Source organism: Solea solea, chromosome 13 (assembly GCF_958295425.1).
Source record: "Solea solea chromosome 13, fSolSol10.1, whole genome shotgun sequence".
In the NCBI taxonomy this organism is placed as follows: Eukaryota; Metazoa; Chordata; class Actinopteri; order Pleuronectiformes; family Soleidae; genus Solea; species Solea solea.
In genome coordinates, this window is record NC_081146.1 from 11,402,519 (window position 1) to 11,419,119 (window position 16,601).

At 39.9% G+C, this 16,601-nt stretch overlaps 2 protein-coding genes across 4 annotated transcripts; both read left to right on the plus strand.

Annotated features, from left to right (window-relative positions):
- Positions 1-1,223: 1,223 nt before the first annotated feature.
- Positions 1,224-8,660, plus strand: im:7147486 (zinc finger protein Xfin). Of its 2 annotated transcripts, none has more exons than XM_058647013.1 (2): positions 1,224-1,482; positions 5,283-8,660. In XM_058647013.1, the coding sequence occupies exon 2, from the start codon at positions 5,336-5,338 to the stop codon at positions 8,297-8,299; it is 2,964 nt and encodes a 987-aa protein (XP_058502996.1). In that variant the 5' UTR covers positions 1,224-1,482; positions 5,283-5,335; the 3' UTR covers positions 8,300-8,660. The 2 variants fall into 2 exon arrangements, with proteins under 2 accessions (XP_058502996.1, XP_058502997.1); XM_058647014.1 differs by lacking the exon at positions 1,224-1,482 and adding an exon at positions 1,508-1,764.
- Positions 8,661-11,875: 3,215 nt separating this feature from the next.
- LOC131470937 (uncharacterized) lies at positions 11,876-16,083 on the plus strand. 2 transcript variants are annotated; one of them, XM_058647036.1, is made up of 2 exons: positions 11,876-12,123; positions 14,046-16,083. In XM_058647036.1, the coding sequence occupies exon 2, from the start codon at positions 14,107-14,109 to the stop codon at positions 15,619-15,621; it is 1,515 nt and encodes a 504-aa protein (XP_058503019.1). In that variant the 5' UTR covers positions 11,876-12,123; positions 14,046-14,106; the 3' UTR covers positions 15,622-16,083. The 2 variants fall into 2 exon arrangements, with proteins under 2 accessions (XP_058503019.1, XP_058503020.1); XM_058647037.1 differs by lacking the exon at positions 11,876-12,123 and adding an exon at positions 12,817-12,847.
- The last annotated feature ends 518 nt before the right edge of the window (positions 16,084-16,601 follow it).

A 16,601-nucleotide genomic window follows, 5' to 3' on the forward strand; every position in this document is an offset into this window, starting at 1 on the left:
TTTGCTATCTAGAAACAGACCTGAGAGCAGCCATGTCATACTCCCAAGCATGGGGAAGAATTAATTACCAGTGAAAATTAACTTGGCCACACAGCAGTATACACGCAGTGGATAACATTGTTGCCTCACAGCATGAGGGTCACCAGTTTGACTGAGGGCCTTTCTGTGTGGAGTTTGCATATTCTCCCGTTTACTCATGGATTTTCTGTGGGTACTCCGGCTTCCTCCCACAGTCCAAGAACATGCAGATTAGGTTAACTGGACACTCCTGTGATGGACTGGCGACTTGTCCACAGTGTGCCACATCTTTCACCATATGTCAGCAGGGATTGGCTCCAGCCACCGGAGACTCTCATGTGGAGGACAAAGCGGAAGACAATGAGAGAGTGAGTGAAAGTTTACTTCTTGGGAAAAATTAAAAAGTTTGACTGACCATGGTCAAAGGTGAATCCAGATTGATGACCCCCTGTCATTATGGGTATGTTCACACTCCAGCTCTTTGTGGTTGTGAAAGAATTTGCTCCTATGATGCTTCAACAGGTTTATTTTTGACATATGACCTAAAGATTAATATCCCAACTCAATGAATAGGTCAAGGGTGTTGCCTTGAGAATATCAGGTAGGAACATGATCATGGTTCACATTAACAATCTTCTTTTTTTATGTGATTAGGTGTCTCACCAAGTGAATAAAACACTATATATAAATGATTGATAAATAAACTTAGCTAATTCAGCAGTTGATTGAGGAATTACCAATAATATTCATGGTACAAATACGTTATAATACATTACATGGAAAAAGTAAGAAAAACAGGCAAAAAATATTGTATAACAAAAATTAAACAAATTAATAATCTAATATTTTGTTATTGTTAAATGGGGAGGAAGTTGAGTAAACAACACGTAGATTGAGTAGAAGTGAGGACAATGTAAATTAAAACAGGAAAGAGACATTATTTCATACACTGGGCGCATACCTGTAATTGTTGTACATAGTTGCTTTTTCTTGAAAAAGTTGTAATAAAATATTTAATACAAACAGACATTGTAGAAATAGTGTCCTTTTGATTTAATGACAATGAGGTATATTTGGCTTTTAGTAATTTGTTTAATATTAATATAAATAATGAAGATGGCAAAAAAAAGAAAGATGAAATAAATTGTGAATTTCCGGAAGAGCTCGTATTAAGTGCGCATGCTCCGATGTCGCGTCTTTGGCGCCTGCAGCAGCTGCAGAGCTTCAGCCTCAGCTTTAGCTCAGCTCGACTCGACTCAGCTCGCTGCTCTTCTTCTTCCTCCTGGCACACACAGCATCGCGTCGCTTCAGCAGCACAGAGCGGAGCCTCGTTTCCCCTGAGAGTTTATGCCTCCGCATGAGCAGATGTGTGCGGGGCCATTGCTTCTCCTCCCCTCGCCAACCCTTTGTGGTTCCTCTCTGAAGAGAATCGCTGGGTCTGCTGTGGCTGGTGTGTATATGGAGGTACGTGCGGTTGGGTGTTGTTGTTGTTGTGCAGCAGCAGCAGAAGCAGGAGTAGGAGCAGGACCAGCTACCGAGGTCGAGGCTGCTAGCTTGCTAACGTTAGTCCATTTTCCGGCCTTCACCGGGAACGTGGCCGGGCACCTCCTCTTCCTGAAGCGCTTCCCTTCACCAGAGAACCGTTAGCGGTTTGTTTGTGGTCAGAAGCGAAGCGAGCTGACGAGAGCGTACGCGAGAAGCTCGTTACTGCCAGGGTCTTGGCAAAGAGATACTGCGCGTGTAAAGGTAAAATGTATTAAGTGAAATACTGTATTTTGTTCACAGTCGTATCTGGAGGTCGTCTGCTCCGCTCATGGTGGCGTTTTTTATGTTTCGGCTGTGATGTTGTCCATCATGTGTTTGATCTACCTCATTTGAACGTGAACCTCAGTGGTGGTGGTGGTGGATGTTGTTGTTTACTGATGTGTGAACACATGCTGTGATCTTTAGTGATCACTGATTCTGAAGCATTTCTATAATGATGAATATAATGGTGGTAATAATAATACTAAAACATTATTATTTATAAGTGCCTTTCAAGACACTCAAGGCGGCCTTTCAAATGATATAAAATACAGAAATAATACAACAAAACGGTATTAAGCACTTAAAGATGCTAAAATGCATCAAAGATTTAGATAAATAAGGAGCAAATCTGTATTACAGAGTATATGAGGTGAGTTTTGAGCTGTGATTTGAAGGCGGAGACAGCATTTGAGTTTCTGATGTATTGTGGGTGTTTCAGAGTCTTGGGGCCGAGCAGCTGAAGGCTCTCGACCCCATGGTGGTCAAACCAGCCAGTGGGAGTATTAGATGGATTCAAGAAGACCTAATGGATCTTTTCCACCATACAGTTCTTGCATGGCTTGGCTCTGCAGGACTTGGCGGCTGGCCACTGATTGGTCAGAGAGTGTCGTCACTGGAAGAGCCGTGAGCATGACGTCTGAAGTATTTTAGTTCAGTGACTGTCAGACGAGGTACTGAACTGATCTTTTAATGAACTGATTTCAAAAGTACACAAAAAAGAACTGCTTTGCTTGTCACTAGTTTGTGTGTGTCGCGTATAAAATGGCGTCATGGCGGTTTCGTGCAGCCATGCTATGAAGACCCCGCCCATGTTGAGGTGCTACTATGGAGTAATGGGAAAATGACGTGCTGATACCCAAACTGTGTAGAGTCCAGCCAAGCTGAGTCTTGCTAGAACTGTACAGTGCGAAAGAGAAGCCATAGTCCAGGTTTTTTTGGAGACACGCAGGCAGTCACACAGGTGATTCTCTCCACACACGTGCGGCCTAGCAGACGAAATCAGAACGGTCTTCTACGGGTATCCCTGTTTGCAGATTCAATGGGTAGCGTTATTGACATTATTTCCCTCACTGTTTTAATCTAACCAGCGAAGCACAGTTACCATTGAGTGCGTGTGTGCACCATGCAGTTGGGATGGGTGTCTGACAATATACTCACTACAGTAGACCACACTACACCAGTGTAGTATATTAGCATTGATTACATTGAGTAGTAGTTTCATATTTTCAACAGTTATAGTTATTGAATAAAGTCTGCCTTGAAGTTGCCATTCATTTTGTTTATTATGCATTTTACGTCTCCCTATATGCCATATAACCACTACAACATGGTTAGGATTGTCCTTGTTTATTATCTAACCAGCAAAGCAATGTCACCATTTAATGTGTGTGTACATTTGTGCTTCACATTAAGACAAACATGAACCTACATCTTACTCTTGTTTACAACCATTGTTACCAACCCTTAGAATTGAGATGAGATAAGTGTCTTTCTGGCCATAATTAAATCTCTTGATGTGGTGGTGCCTACAGCTGAGCAAGGGGAGAAAGAACTCTGTGAAGTGCACAAATGCACATACCCAAAAATATATCGTGATATACAGTATACTGTACTGTTAGCGCAAGAGGTTTGTAATTATACAGCAGCATGAATTTTGAGCCACACCACCCTGCCCAAATAGTGTCGTTATCACTAATGCCAAAAAAAGGTGACGGATGGGTTAAATTTCATTATCCGAGTAATAGTTAGTTGCATACTTTTTACATAGTTTAAATAATGTACATCCCTAATTACACATTGCGATAACATTCCTTTTTATATCCTTCCCATCTGATTGAATCTGAGCAGCTTCAGTTGTGGCAGTTAAACTGCACAATGATGACAATGTAGATAATAATTACAATAGTTACAATGTTCTTCAGAATTAGAAAAGTGCTCGATCAATTTTATCTTACAATAACTGATGTTATATTTTTTATTTCTTTTTTGGGTGTATGTGTGTAGGTGCTCGTTTCAGGCAGGTATTCATTTATTTGTTATTTGCATGTTTCTCATCAAGGTTTTTTTTTTTTGTTTGTTTTTTTGTTTAATCCCAAACAGCAAACAAAGTCCTGGTAATGATGCGGGGCAGAGTTTTTGACTAGTTGCCGTTTATAGATGGACTTATCAGGTAAACTGAACAGAATGGAGCTGCAATATCATGTTCCATTCAGAGCTGGGCAATGTTTCAATAGCAAGATGTATTGCCATATAATCTTTCTCTAATGGCAATAATATCAGTGGTTCTTTCTTTATAGATATGTTGTTCAAACACACATTGAGTTTACTTCGTTGCTGTGAATATCATGCCTTGGATTTGTATACAATTTTCAGAAGTTTGAAACCACAATTAACTGGTGTCTATCACCCAGAAGCAAAACTCATTCTTTAACTACATGAGATTTAATTGCATTTTCTTTTTGTTTAGCTTGTGAAGCTGATAGAGCCGTAAAACAGTTAAATGTAAAAAAATGTTTTATAATGATAGCATTTTTCGTCATAGTGCCCAGCCCTGTGCTCAATATAAAGATTTGAGGGTTGCATGTGGAGAAACTGAAAAACAGTGAGCAGCTATTTTCATGTAAAAGCATGAATCATATCTTTTGAGACCTGCATTACATGTCTGCCAGAATCAAAGGTCTTGCATGGATGTGCTGAGGATGTAAAGTGTCAGATGCTATGCCACGAGTGGTACAGAAGTGAGTGTACTTGCCCATCTCTAGTGGTGTGCTACTGTTGAGACTTGACATCCATCTTAGATGACATAACAAGAAGATGGCTCTACTTTTAACACTCAAGGTTTCGCTTTTGTTGGTGTGCAACTCCTGTTATTTTAGTAGGTTTCCTGTGTACCTAATAAAGTGGCCAGTGAGTGTCTGCCTAATACAGCACAAGTGGCCAGGGTTATACTATTTGTCAGTGAAACATACACTTTTATAAGTAATACATATCTCATCTTTCCTTTAGAATACAGTTAATATTTTTATAGTATTTCATGTGGAAGAGTTCCATCACACTTTAAATCTAAAATGCAGTAAATATTGAATTTAGGCTTGACTTATATAAGAAATATATTGCAAATCAATCACATATTTTTATTATATTTATCATCATTTATGATTCAATTGGACTGGACAGTGGATTGAGACTGGGGTGAAAGGTCAAACTGGGCTAAAACACTCCTGACCTATATTATCTATGTATACATATTTCCATGTATATTACAAACAAATTGTATTATATTTCATACTTATTTAATTTTGTTCTGTATTCATATAAATGCTTTTAAATTACTTTAATCAGTAGGGAAATAGTGAATGTGTTTTGGACTCTAACTAGAAATATTTTATTTAATTTTAGTAGTGTAGCACCAATCTTACCAATTCAATTCAATTAAGTGTGTTGTCTTTGTTTTGCAGGAAACTGCCTTGCCTGACCACACCACCTGGTTTAACCTGTACATCTAGTTCCCATGATGCTTGGATTGCAGGGAAACACTTCGTCCCCCAAAGTTTACCGCTGTGTGGCGTGTTCAGCCACCTTTACTGGACTGGCTTCCTTGCTCGTCCACCAGGCAACACATGCGAACGCAGTCACCAAGGTCCCCACCACCTCTCCACAACCAGTCATCAGCCCACACGAAACACTGTTTGCAAGTATGGACTCATCCGTTGAGCACAACAGTCCACCATCATTCTTGACTGAGAGCTCTTCACCATCTTTTTACATTTGTGATTGTGGAAAGGAGTTTCAGGACTTCAGTCTTATGCTGGAGCACAAGAGTTCACATGTTTCCCAGATTCGGCTGCTACAGCCTCAGGATGATAATATTGATTTCTCGAGTGGAACAGGTTGTGATAAATTTTTTCCCACCCAGCATGTGTCCTTAAGTCCTACTGTAACCCAGCCTGGTGTAGACCTTTGTTGCCCCTCTACCTCAAGATCCCCACCTGTCAAATCATCCACATTAACAGATCATAAAGCAGATGTGACCCCTGGGGAAGAAGTTGCCATTGTTACCACTTCACAATGTACATCCCAACAGGAAGATGTTAAGAAACTAGACATGTCACCCACAACAGAGACATTTCCAGAGACTGTAGAAGATGAATATTTTAAGGATAAAACAATTTCTGTCCCCAGCAATGAAAAAGGTACAAATTTGCCAAAAACTAACTCTATAATGAAGTTGCTAGCATCAGCATACATGAAATGTTCTTCGCCTAGTCAGCCTGAAAATAATAGTGATAGCATAGTCACTCCAAAACAAGAAGTTGTCCCGGTTGACATAACACCAGGACCAAAACCTGAGGTATCGCCAGTCAACGATCTCTCTGTTGCGCAAATGAGGCGACTGCTTTCAAAACCTGGTATAAAAACAAAAGCTCCGTCTATCAGCAAAATTCTCGAGTCCAGTAAGAAGAGAGTTGTCTCTCTGACCAAGACTTTCTCACCTGTTGTGGTTCTTGAAACCCGTCAAAGGCTGATGGATCCTGTGGGTAACGGTGTTTATGGGAGATACCAATGTGGTCGCTGTCGTAGAGTCTTTCCACATTTGGATAGGCTGACGGAGCATCATTTTTTGCACAAGAAAGAGAGGATTAAGTGTTGTCGTCACTGCAAACAGCTGATCATTGGGCGAGTACCTTTACCAGACAGTCATACTTGTCCCCAGTTAGGAAACAGGGCCATACAACCCATGCGTTCTTGTCAAAAGAAATTACCATTTGGTCAAAAAATAGTGCCGTTCCATGGTCTCAGTAGCACAAAAAAAGTTTACTTTTGTCCATTGTGCAAGCACAGCTATGCACGAAGGTGGAACCTCAAAATGCACAAGTGTCTTGGCCCAGGGTCAGCCCTCACCCAGCAAGCCCATCCCCCTATTCAGAATAGGTTAATATTGACATCAAACAGTACTGTCAAAACAGAAACACAACACACCGCTGAATCCCATTTTGTTAAGAGTGTTGCTGTGGGCACTGAAGTTAGTGGTCATATAAAGGTTGAGTTGATGTCTCAAAATTCAGACCAGCCTGCAGCGTCAAAATTGGCCTGGAATCATCCCTCAAAAACGTTTTCACCGTTCGACCCCAAACCAATGATGGAGCACAACAAAGATGCCTCTGTGTGTGGGGTTTCACCCCAGCAAGGAGAAGAATACAGCTGGAATGTAGCAGCGGTTGATGGTGGTGAAGGACAGTGGACAATGCCCTTGGATGATGAAATGGAGGTGTTCAATTCTGCAGGAAAAGCTGTTGAAGGAGGAGAGGTGAGGACATCTGCGTCGCTGCAACAAGCTGAGACGACGTCAGCTAGCTTGCGTTACTTTGTCAGAGATGGAGTAAAATGGTACCCTTGCAACAGGTGTCAGAAAACCTACAGTCAAGCATCTACTTTGAGGCGTCATCTCCGGCTATGTGGATTCAGGCCATGTGCCCCTGGGACTGCAGCGCAGGATGCCATTCCGCTAAATGCAAACCATATGAAACCAGTGTTTGCTTGTTTTGTTTGTGGGAAAACCTTTAACCGCAAAGATAACATGACGGTTCACAGCAAGAAATGCCAGTTGCGACAATCAATGTCTGATGTGGACAGAAGAACCATGCAGCAGAGTGAGTCAGTTAGTGCAACAGATGGCCTAACGCAGGAGGATGATGGAGGTCACTGGGGTATCATGTCATTGCCCTCCGTACTGCCAAGGAGGGTGACGTGTGAGTGTGGGGTTGGATTCACATCTCCAAAGCTTCTCCTAGAGCATCTGCAGAAACATGCCCAGGAATCCTATACATGTCCCACTTGTGGAGAGACTGTTAGTTCCTGGGCAGACTATGAAGTTCATCTGCAGATACACATGCATCCTCATCATCAGCTGCTGAAGGGACTACAACCCTCACAACCGCTGCTCCTTCGATTTCAGCAACAGCCGCCTCAGCAGCAGCAGCCACCTCCGTCAGCGCAGCAGCCCACAAAGCAGCCACGCACAGAACAGTTTCCAAATTCCACCAGGAAAAAGCAGCGGATTGTGTGCACAAGGTGTGGCAACACCTTTGCTTCTCGCTGCTCCCTTCGAAGGCACGTTTCCTGGAATCGTTGCAAAGGACCACGTATTGCCAGTGTACCCACAAATCCACCAAAGACCCACCACTGTTCCCAGTGCAACTCCGATTTTCCAAACTCTATCAGTCTTACGTTTCACCAGAGGAGCGGGACTTGCAAGCCTGCCGTGAAGCCTGTGCGTTGCCCTGTTTGTCTTCGCTGGTTTAGCACGGTGGATGGTTTGCAGAAACACCTGCTGACACACAAACGACCTGAAGCCCATCGCTGTGATATCTGCCAAGGTACATACGCAAACATTAAATCGCTCAAAACCCATCGCAGGAAGATTCATCGCATTATGGCAGGAGATAAACGACAAACACAACAGGTCACTTCCTAATGACACTAATGGATGTCTGATGTGGTATAGTACATTCTGGACAGTTTTTCTCATAGTATAGTGTAATAATTGATAGGGTTTTCTTTCCATATTTGCCAGTTGTACTTCTTTTTAGCTTTCCTGGAGACAGTACAGCTACAAATGATGTTTTTTCAAACTCTTGAGTATCATTATTAGCTTGCAACTGTAAAATTAAAGCTTTGATACACTGTACATTTTAGGTCGGTCAAATTAATCCTTGTAGTACAAATTTTCATTGGCTTGTAAATGTTTGCAGATTTGTTATTCAAACTTTTATCACATAGTCACATTGTGACATCTTGTTTGTTTTCCCGTGTTAATAAACATACTACTATGTGAACTGTGTACGTGTGTGTGTGTGTGTGTATAGTGTATACATTTTATATCCTTTGTGGCCTTAAGGAAAAAAGTAAAGGAACAAAATAAGAAGGGGGGGTTGTTTTTTGTCATATATATATATATATATATATATATATATCTCTTACTGAAACATCCATCTATTTTCTACCTTTTTAATCTGCGTACGAGGGTACACCCCACAGCGAGAGGCCAGGTCACCAGTTTATCGCAGGGCCACAAAGACAACCATCCACTCTCACCTACGGTCAATCTAGAGTGTCCAATTTACCAAATCCCTAATTTATTAGGATAAACCCCTTTTGAAGTAATCGTCTCATTTTCAAGGGTTAATTATATTATATTTTCAGCTGAAATATTTAGTTAAGTTATGCATAACTTAGGTGTTTCTTTAACATGCAAACAATCTTCATAATACATAAACATAATGGCATAATCAGCAGTGTTTGTTTTTTTGCTTATGACATGGTGTTAAACTAATAAAGTACTACAACTTTCACTGAGAATTAAAGATCTAGATAATAATGTCATAATCTAGATAGTGATAATAATCAGTCATAATCTAGATAATAATGACTGATATGTAACTTCTTTATTGTGGTAATGACATTTTTGCCTGTATCGTCGGCCCTATTGGTTTAACTTGATTGCTATCGGAGCGTAATGACTGGGCTTTACTCCTCAAACGTAGTTGCTAATTATAATTATGCTAATTATGTATCTGACACAGTGACACGTAATAGATTAATAGCTGGGAGTTCACTTTTGTTAGTCATTAGATTTAATTTGAAGGTGTAAGGCCACGGAATGTTGCTGATCAGATTAATTTGGAATCAGAATCAGAAGAGCTTTATTGCCAAGTACGATTTGCACATACAAGGAATTTGTTCTGGTGTCATTGGTGCATAACAAGCATACAAAATTTTAAAAAGTATGTGTGGGTACGCACAAAGCTAAGACCTGAGTCTGTGTCCCTGCACAGTATCAACTTTACTTTCAGTGTTTTTGTATAATATTGTAGTGCATAATAATTTAGTGTGCCGTGCCACAGATCTGTTGTTTCAGTTAATGAATAATAATATTTTAAAGGGAAATATAGTTTTATCAAGACTTACTTACCAAGCAACTGCTCCTCGGCTCTAAGCAAGTGCTAATGCACATAAAATTATACAATTAGTGTTCATTTATCTTCGATATTGCTGAGTTGTTTGTGCTTTTTGGCAAGGATTACTGCACAGAAACTCTGGGGCCAGAAGGTTTGACAGCATGATAACTGTATACATGGCACTGACCTTGGAGACCAAGAGGTTAATTGTGGCACCTCTGCAGGTTAATCTAGCTATAATTTTGTGTTTATTAAAAGTAAATTTTTTATTTTAAATTTTGTGTTTATTATAAGTACATTTTTTATTTTAAATTCCATTTTGTAGGGAAATATGCAAGAAATGTATACATTTAAACCTTTGAGGTGAATCACCATTTGGTTTTTGCAAGGCTTTGTTTGGTGTGTCTAGTTTTAGATCTTGATTTGTAACATATGTGTTATAAATAAAATCAAAAAGATTGTAAAACTGTAATTACTTAAATGTAGTACTATTTTGGTGTTTTATGGCAGTTGGTATCTGTAATGTTGCATTTCTACCTTCTTATCCTTTGCACACCCTAGCGTAAGTGTAATATGAATACATTTTTGGTGTCCTCTCAGTGTAAACTGAGAGTTGTAAAGCCTAATTTTGTACAATGATGTCTTTAGACTGGCAGATGAGAAATAATCGTAATATCAACTGGACGAGACAAGAGTGTATATCCTCTGGCCCCAGTTACTCATGTTCTGGAGCTTTCTGCAGTATCATACTGTACTTATCATCAGTGTATAAGTTATGACTGTTTTCATGGATGAGACTAGACTGTAAAATTCAACATGGACGAGCTGTAAGGATGCTGTGAAATGTCTGTTTCCATGGCATCTGAAGAAACTCAACCTGCTGATGAGGGCTGTTCTGAAAGCATTTTCATGTAAGTGCCCCTTGAGTCTGCTGATTTCATGGCCAAGACTGAAGTATCTGACTGATGGTAGCTTAGGGCAGAGACTAAAATACACCACATCACTTTAACTGTGAGTGAATAGACCTTAACAAATATCAGCTCTGCTTCCAAAACTAAATTTACCACTAATTTTCCTCTTTGCAGTTTCAGAAACTCCATACAATGTTTTATAACTGAAGTCAAAACAGTCAGAAAGTTTTTTTGTGATGAACATAGTGTGGCAATAAATGACCCCATGCAGTCACCCAACAATAACAACATAATTGTTGACCAACTGAATGGCAGGCCACATGAAATATTCAGATTTACTGAGGAATTGTCACATTTAATAGCAATTATTGAATATTCAAGAGTTATAAATTACATTACATTACATGTCATTTAACAGATGCTTTTATCCAAAGCGAATTACAAGGGAATTGAGTACAATCAGCCAGGGGTGGGTGGAATTAAACTTATGACCATGACGAAATTAAACTATCTGGTGTCATATGGCTGCTGAGGGTTATTAGTTTCCTATGGCTCCTCAAATACATTGTCCATTTACGTAAAAGCTGCTGTAAGTGGCATTATTAGACAATCAGAGATCAAAAATATGATCCTCACATGTCACAATTATTTTACCTTCATCAAGGAGGTCATGTTCATCTGTCTGTGTGTATGTGAGCAGGTTTAGTCAAAGGACAAATTTTGATTAAATTTTGATGTAGGTTTTGACCCCAGAAAGAACTTACTAGGTTTTGTTGATGATAAAAAAAATAATCATCTGCCAGAAACTGATTTAGGTTTTAAATACAATCCTCCTCATGAATGAAACAAAGTGGTTTTGAAAAAACAAAAAACAAACGTAATATAGTAGGATGCTGTTTGCAATGCCCCTTTACAGGTGTTTCAACAGGTGAAGGATAATTGCAAAAAACCTATAAATTCTTTATTCGAAAGGCCTGCTAATAATATTAATTACTGTAAACGATGGTTTCAGATTTACTAACCAAAGACATACATTCGCTTTTATCACAAATAAGATTTTTATTTACGTCATGACAGTTTAATCCGGACAAAAGCAGCTGTGAATCTTGTTTCTGGCGGACTATCAATTTTTGGCACGACACCGGATGCGTCATTCGTGCACCAGCACCCCCCAACCGCTAGGAGTCAGAGCGACGAAGAAAACCTCTGTTGCTTACCGTAGGAAGTGCGCCACTCTTAGAAGAAGACCGGTTTTTTATTCGGCCTTCTAGTTTAGTGGTGTGGCTAATCGACTGCCAACTGCCATCTTTTCCTAACTCCGGCCAGTTAGCGCGATTTTTAATTTCTCGCATAACGACAATGGATATGCTGTTTGCTGTGTGTTAAGAGAGCACATCGGGCTATTGCAACGGCAGCACTGATTTACATGTGTAAGTACGCAAACCTTACTGTCTACGATCTCGTCGCTAGCGTTAGCATGGAAGGATTGTTATAAAGCAGTGCGAGCGCGCGCTCACTAAATTAACAATGTCATAAGGAATCGTCATAGTTGATTAGTCAACACATTTTTCACAATAATTAGTCATATAGAAATGTAAATTGTACAGCCACACCACTGTTGGTTCATAGATTGGATATTTTACAGGCGATTGGTAAAGAACTACCCAGTAGAGTTCATCGACTCGCCTCAGGTTTTTAATTGATTCAAATAATAATAACGATCCACTACCGTTATATTAATATTAAAATTAAAACTGTAAGTGATTTGTGATAAGTGTAGCATGTCATTCGTTTCCTGGAAAGCTTCTCAAAGTGTGGGCCGCGGCCTACTCGTGGGTGTTAGTGGTATTGCAGGTTGGCTTCGTACAAATATTGAAAGATATTAAAACAAGTCTAAATTAAGTTAATGTCTCACTTATTTTATTTTTTAATGATATACTGACTAGCCACTGCATTTGGTACATCCTGTTAGTACCCTTTGAACTAAATTTGACTTAATTCTTCGTGGTACAGATTAAACGGGTTCTAGAAACGTTCCTCGGAGGTGTTGACACAATATTGACATGGTAGCATCATGCAGTTGCTGCAGATTTGTCCAGGATGCTAACCTCCACTTCCACAACATCCAGAATGAGCTCTATTGAATTGAAACTGGTGAGAAGATGAGTACACAGTGGTCATGAAGTGATACTCATGTAGCCTGTGGCTTTTAAATCATGCTCAATTTGTTCTCAGGGCCCCAAAGGGTGCCAAGGAAATATACCAAGTTGGATTTGCCCCAAGGAGCTGTCGCATACTGAACATTTTCTCCTTGTTTCCAAATCGTTCTCTGTAAACCATAGACATTTTTGAGGTTTAAAATCCTAGTGGATCAACAGTTTTTGAAAAAAAGGTCACACCAGCCCACCTGGTACCAGAGACTGTATAACATTCAAAGCCACTGAAATCACATTTTTTACCATTTGGATGCTTAGGTTGAACTTAAGTGGGTTGTCTTTCCAATGTCTATATGCAGAGTTGCTGCTGAGAGTTAACATGTTAACTGAGTTAACATGCAGTGGAACCTGTTTACTTTTTTGCCAATATCCGATATATATCCGATAATATATATATATGTGTGTGTGTGTGTGTGTGTGTGTGTGTGTGTGTGTGTGTGTGTGTATATATATATATATATATATTTGTGTGTGTATGTATCGTATATCAGCCCAAGCACTCTCTCTATATATATATGTATATATACTTCCCTGCGCCCAACTACAGAGGTCTTTTCTTTAGTGAAATTTACATAATATTTTGCCTACTCATATCAAAGAACATGTCGCTATAATTCACTCCATTGAGCAAAATAAACAAATGTCAAATGTGGGGAAGAAAAAAGTTTAAGAGGGCACCAGCATAGAAGTCAAAGAAGCCTATATGGTCTGCTGTTCTTGTCATTAGTCGTATCAGCAGATCTTGGTGTGTTGTATCTGATAATACATTTCAAAGCCAATATCTACTGATACCGTGCTGATAATATTGTGCATCCCTAGTATGTGGTGTTCTGTAGTGGCCGAAATGGTAATCACAATCATTTTGGTTAATATTAAATTCATTATTTATTCGTAAATGGAACAAAAATGTTTGTTTACTTCAAAGTGTGTATTCCTGATGATTAAATCTGGGTGCAGGCCTCATATGTTTTGCTACATCAAACCGAAGTTTGGGAATGTCTGGTTTAGCCGTTAGCATAACTAGGTCAACAGAGCCGTGTCATTACATTCACAATTGTGGAACATACGTTGTATGTTCAAATGTAATATTTGTCAATTTATTTTCAGTAGTTTGAATGTATTATTTCTTGTCTCAGCAGGAACGGTGCATCAGAGGGTCCAGCATCAGCTGTGAACACACGCAAGCTCAGCCTGAATATGGAGGGAGGACAGCGAAAACTGCAAAATGTTATGGAGGATGGATTAAGCAAAGATCTGATAAATGCAGGCCGGTTTTGCTTCAACTGTGAGCAAATATTTTCAGATCGGAAATGCCTGGAGGAACATTTGTGTACTGCTGCACATTACATCTGCTCATGTGGAACTGAATTTAACCTGTACGACGACATGCATGAGCACAGCACGACACATGAACCAGGGCACCAAGTGCTCGATCATGAAACAATAAGAAAACGCAGGGTTGAGAAGCGTATAGAAGAAGAGCGGCAAATGAAGAGATTACAGACAGGCGAGGTTGTCTGGAAGACACCTAAAGCAAACACCATGTCACCATCTTCGCTAGGGAAGCCTATGGTGCAAGTATCCATGTCATCAGCTCCGATGGTAAAAGTTCCAAAGCAGTCTACACAGGTTTCACAAGTGCCTGGCATTTACCCTTCTATGTTACATGCATCATTCCCCCAAAATCCTGTCACCCCTAAATTGGAGGCGAAGAATATTTTTACAGGTGTAGGTGCACCTACTGTGGATCTGTGGACAATTTACCAGCCAGTCGTGTTGTTACAAACAGTGCGCCAGTTTGATAAGAACAAACCATACACTTGTGGAAAATGTGGCGAATGTTTTTTTTCAAAGACCTCACTAATCACCCACCACGGCAATCATGTCATAGATAAAGTGTCTGGCTGTGTAGGATGTGGGCTGCTGCTCTCCAGTAAGAAGGTAGTACCCCGCTTTCATCTTTGTAACGCACCCATCTCTAACAACAACAAATTCAAAGTTATTACTGCAAAACCATTAAATACCAAGACAGTAAATGAGTCCAGTACAGATGTGAGTAAGAATCAGAGTTTTCAAGTTCCACCGGCCACTCCACCCATCCAGTGGAACAGACTTCAATCCATTGTTCCTGGAAAAGGCCATCAGACACCTTCTGTTTCCAACCTGAAGTTAAAAAATCAAAATGTCAGAATGTACAATAGAGGAAATCAGGGGCGTCAGGTCACTTCATCACAGCAATCGAGGGGTTGGAATCCCCATGCATTCAAGCCTTACAACAGTGTCTCCCTTCCAGCAAAGTTTCAGAGCCTTAATGCCGGCACATCAACAAATTCTTATAAATGTCGAGTCTGTCATCTTCCATTTGAGTCTGCTGCTCTGCTTCAGAGGCACAAGTGTGCCAAAGCACGGGAGTTTATGGCACAGCAAGGTCGTGGTGGAAGACAGCATCAAAATCTCAAGAGGATGATGCCATTGGCAAGATCAGTTCCTGTTCAGATGAATGGTGAGAAGAAACTGGAGGTCCCATTTGCTGGTAACATGAAGAAAAACCAAGTAGTGGCTGTTGGCCTGGACAGAGGGCAAGATGCTGTCCCTGTGAATAGGACAAATGTAGACAGTATGGACGATGATTGTTACATTGTTGAAAGCGACTCAGGCAAGCCGGCTGAAATGATTTATCAAGTAACCTCATCTGTTCCCATCAAAACTTGACATGACTAGAGCGTGACATCCGTGTTGCATGTAATATTTTATGTTGAAAATGGACCAAGTGCAGAAAAGACTGCATTTTCAGTTTTACATTATTCACTGGTTTAGGGTCAACTCACAGGAACACAATATTCCAAACTCCATTGAAGAATTTTGATGTATGATATATAGTGACAACAATCTAAGTTTCAATTTCTCTCCTCAGTACAGTAAGCGGTTCTGTATGTTCTATACTTAGAGACAAGAGTCTAAAATTGCTATCCCTGCTGTGGTAATCAAATGTACAGTTTGAGGGTAATCAGATAAATTGAAGTTTTGCTTTTAAAATACAGTATGTTGTAGTATATAATCAGCAATTGTGTTGTGAGGCTGGGAACTGACAATAATACCTCGTGTGTCCTTCCCAATTTTGCTAAACTACAAGAATAAAATGTATGTTGTATTAAACTGTATTTTTAAACTCTCCATGTTTGTGGGTTTTTGTGTGTGGAAATTACACAAATGGCTTGAAGTCTCAACGTTAATAACTATAATGTCTGTAATCTGAGAGCCAGTTGCATATGTTATTGTGACTGAAGGCTACAAGTACTTAGCTACAACTTGTTTGTTTAGGTTTTAGCAGCTTGTTCATTTTAGTAATTTTTATGGGTGCCTAAATGCTCATTGTGTAAATATATAAATCAACAATTTATTTTAGTTGGCTTTTTCTTAGTCATTAGGCTACTGACAATTTCTTGTTCAAAGTAAAGGGTGACCGTTTTCCTCTGATTTATTCAGGCGCTATAATATGTCCGTCCAGTAGAGGGGGCCGTTTTACAAACACTATCCTATGAGGTAAAATCATGATATATCAATGCATTGGAAGCATGCAGGGTTTGTTTTTGTTTTTTTTGCGGCAGTGTATAGTCAGAGGCAGGGTGTGGGCGGTTTGTGCCCATGCAAAGACAAATCCACGCAGGGGCCGTTCATGAACTAAAAGTACT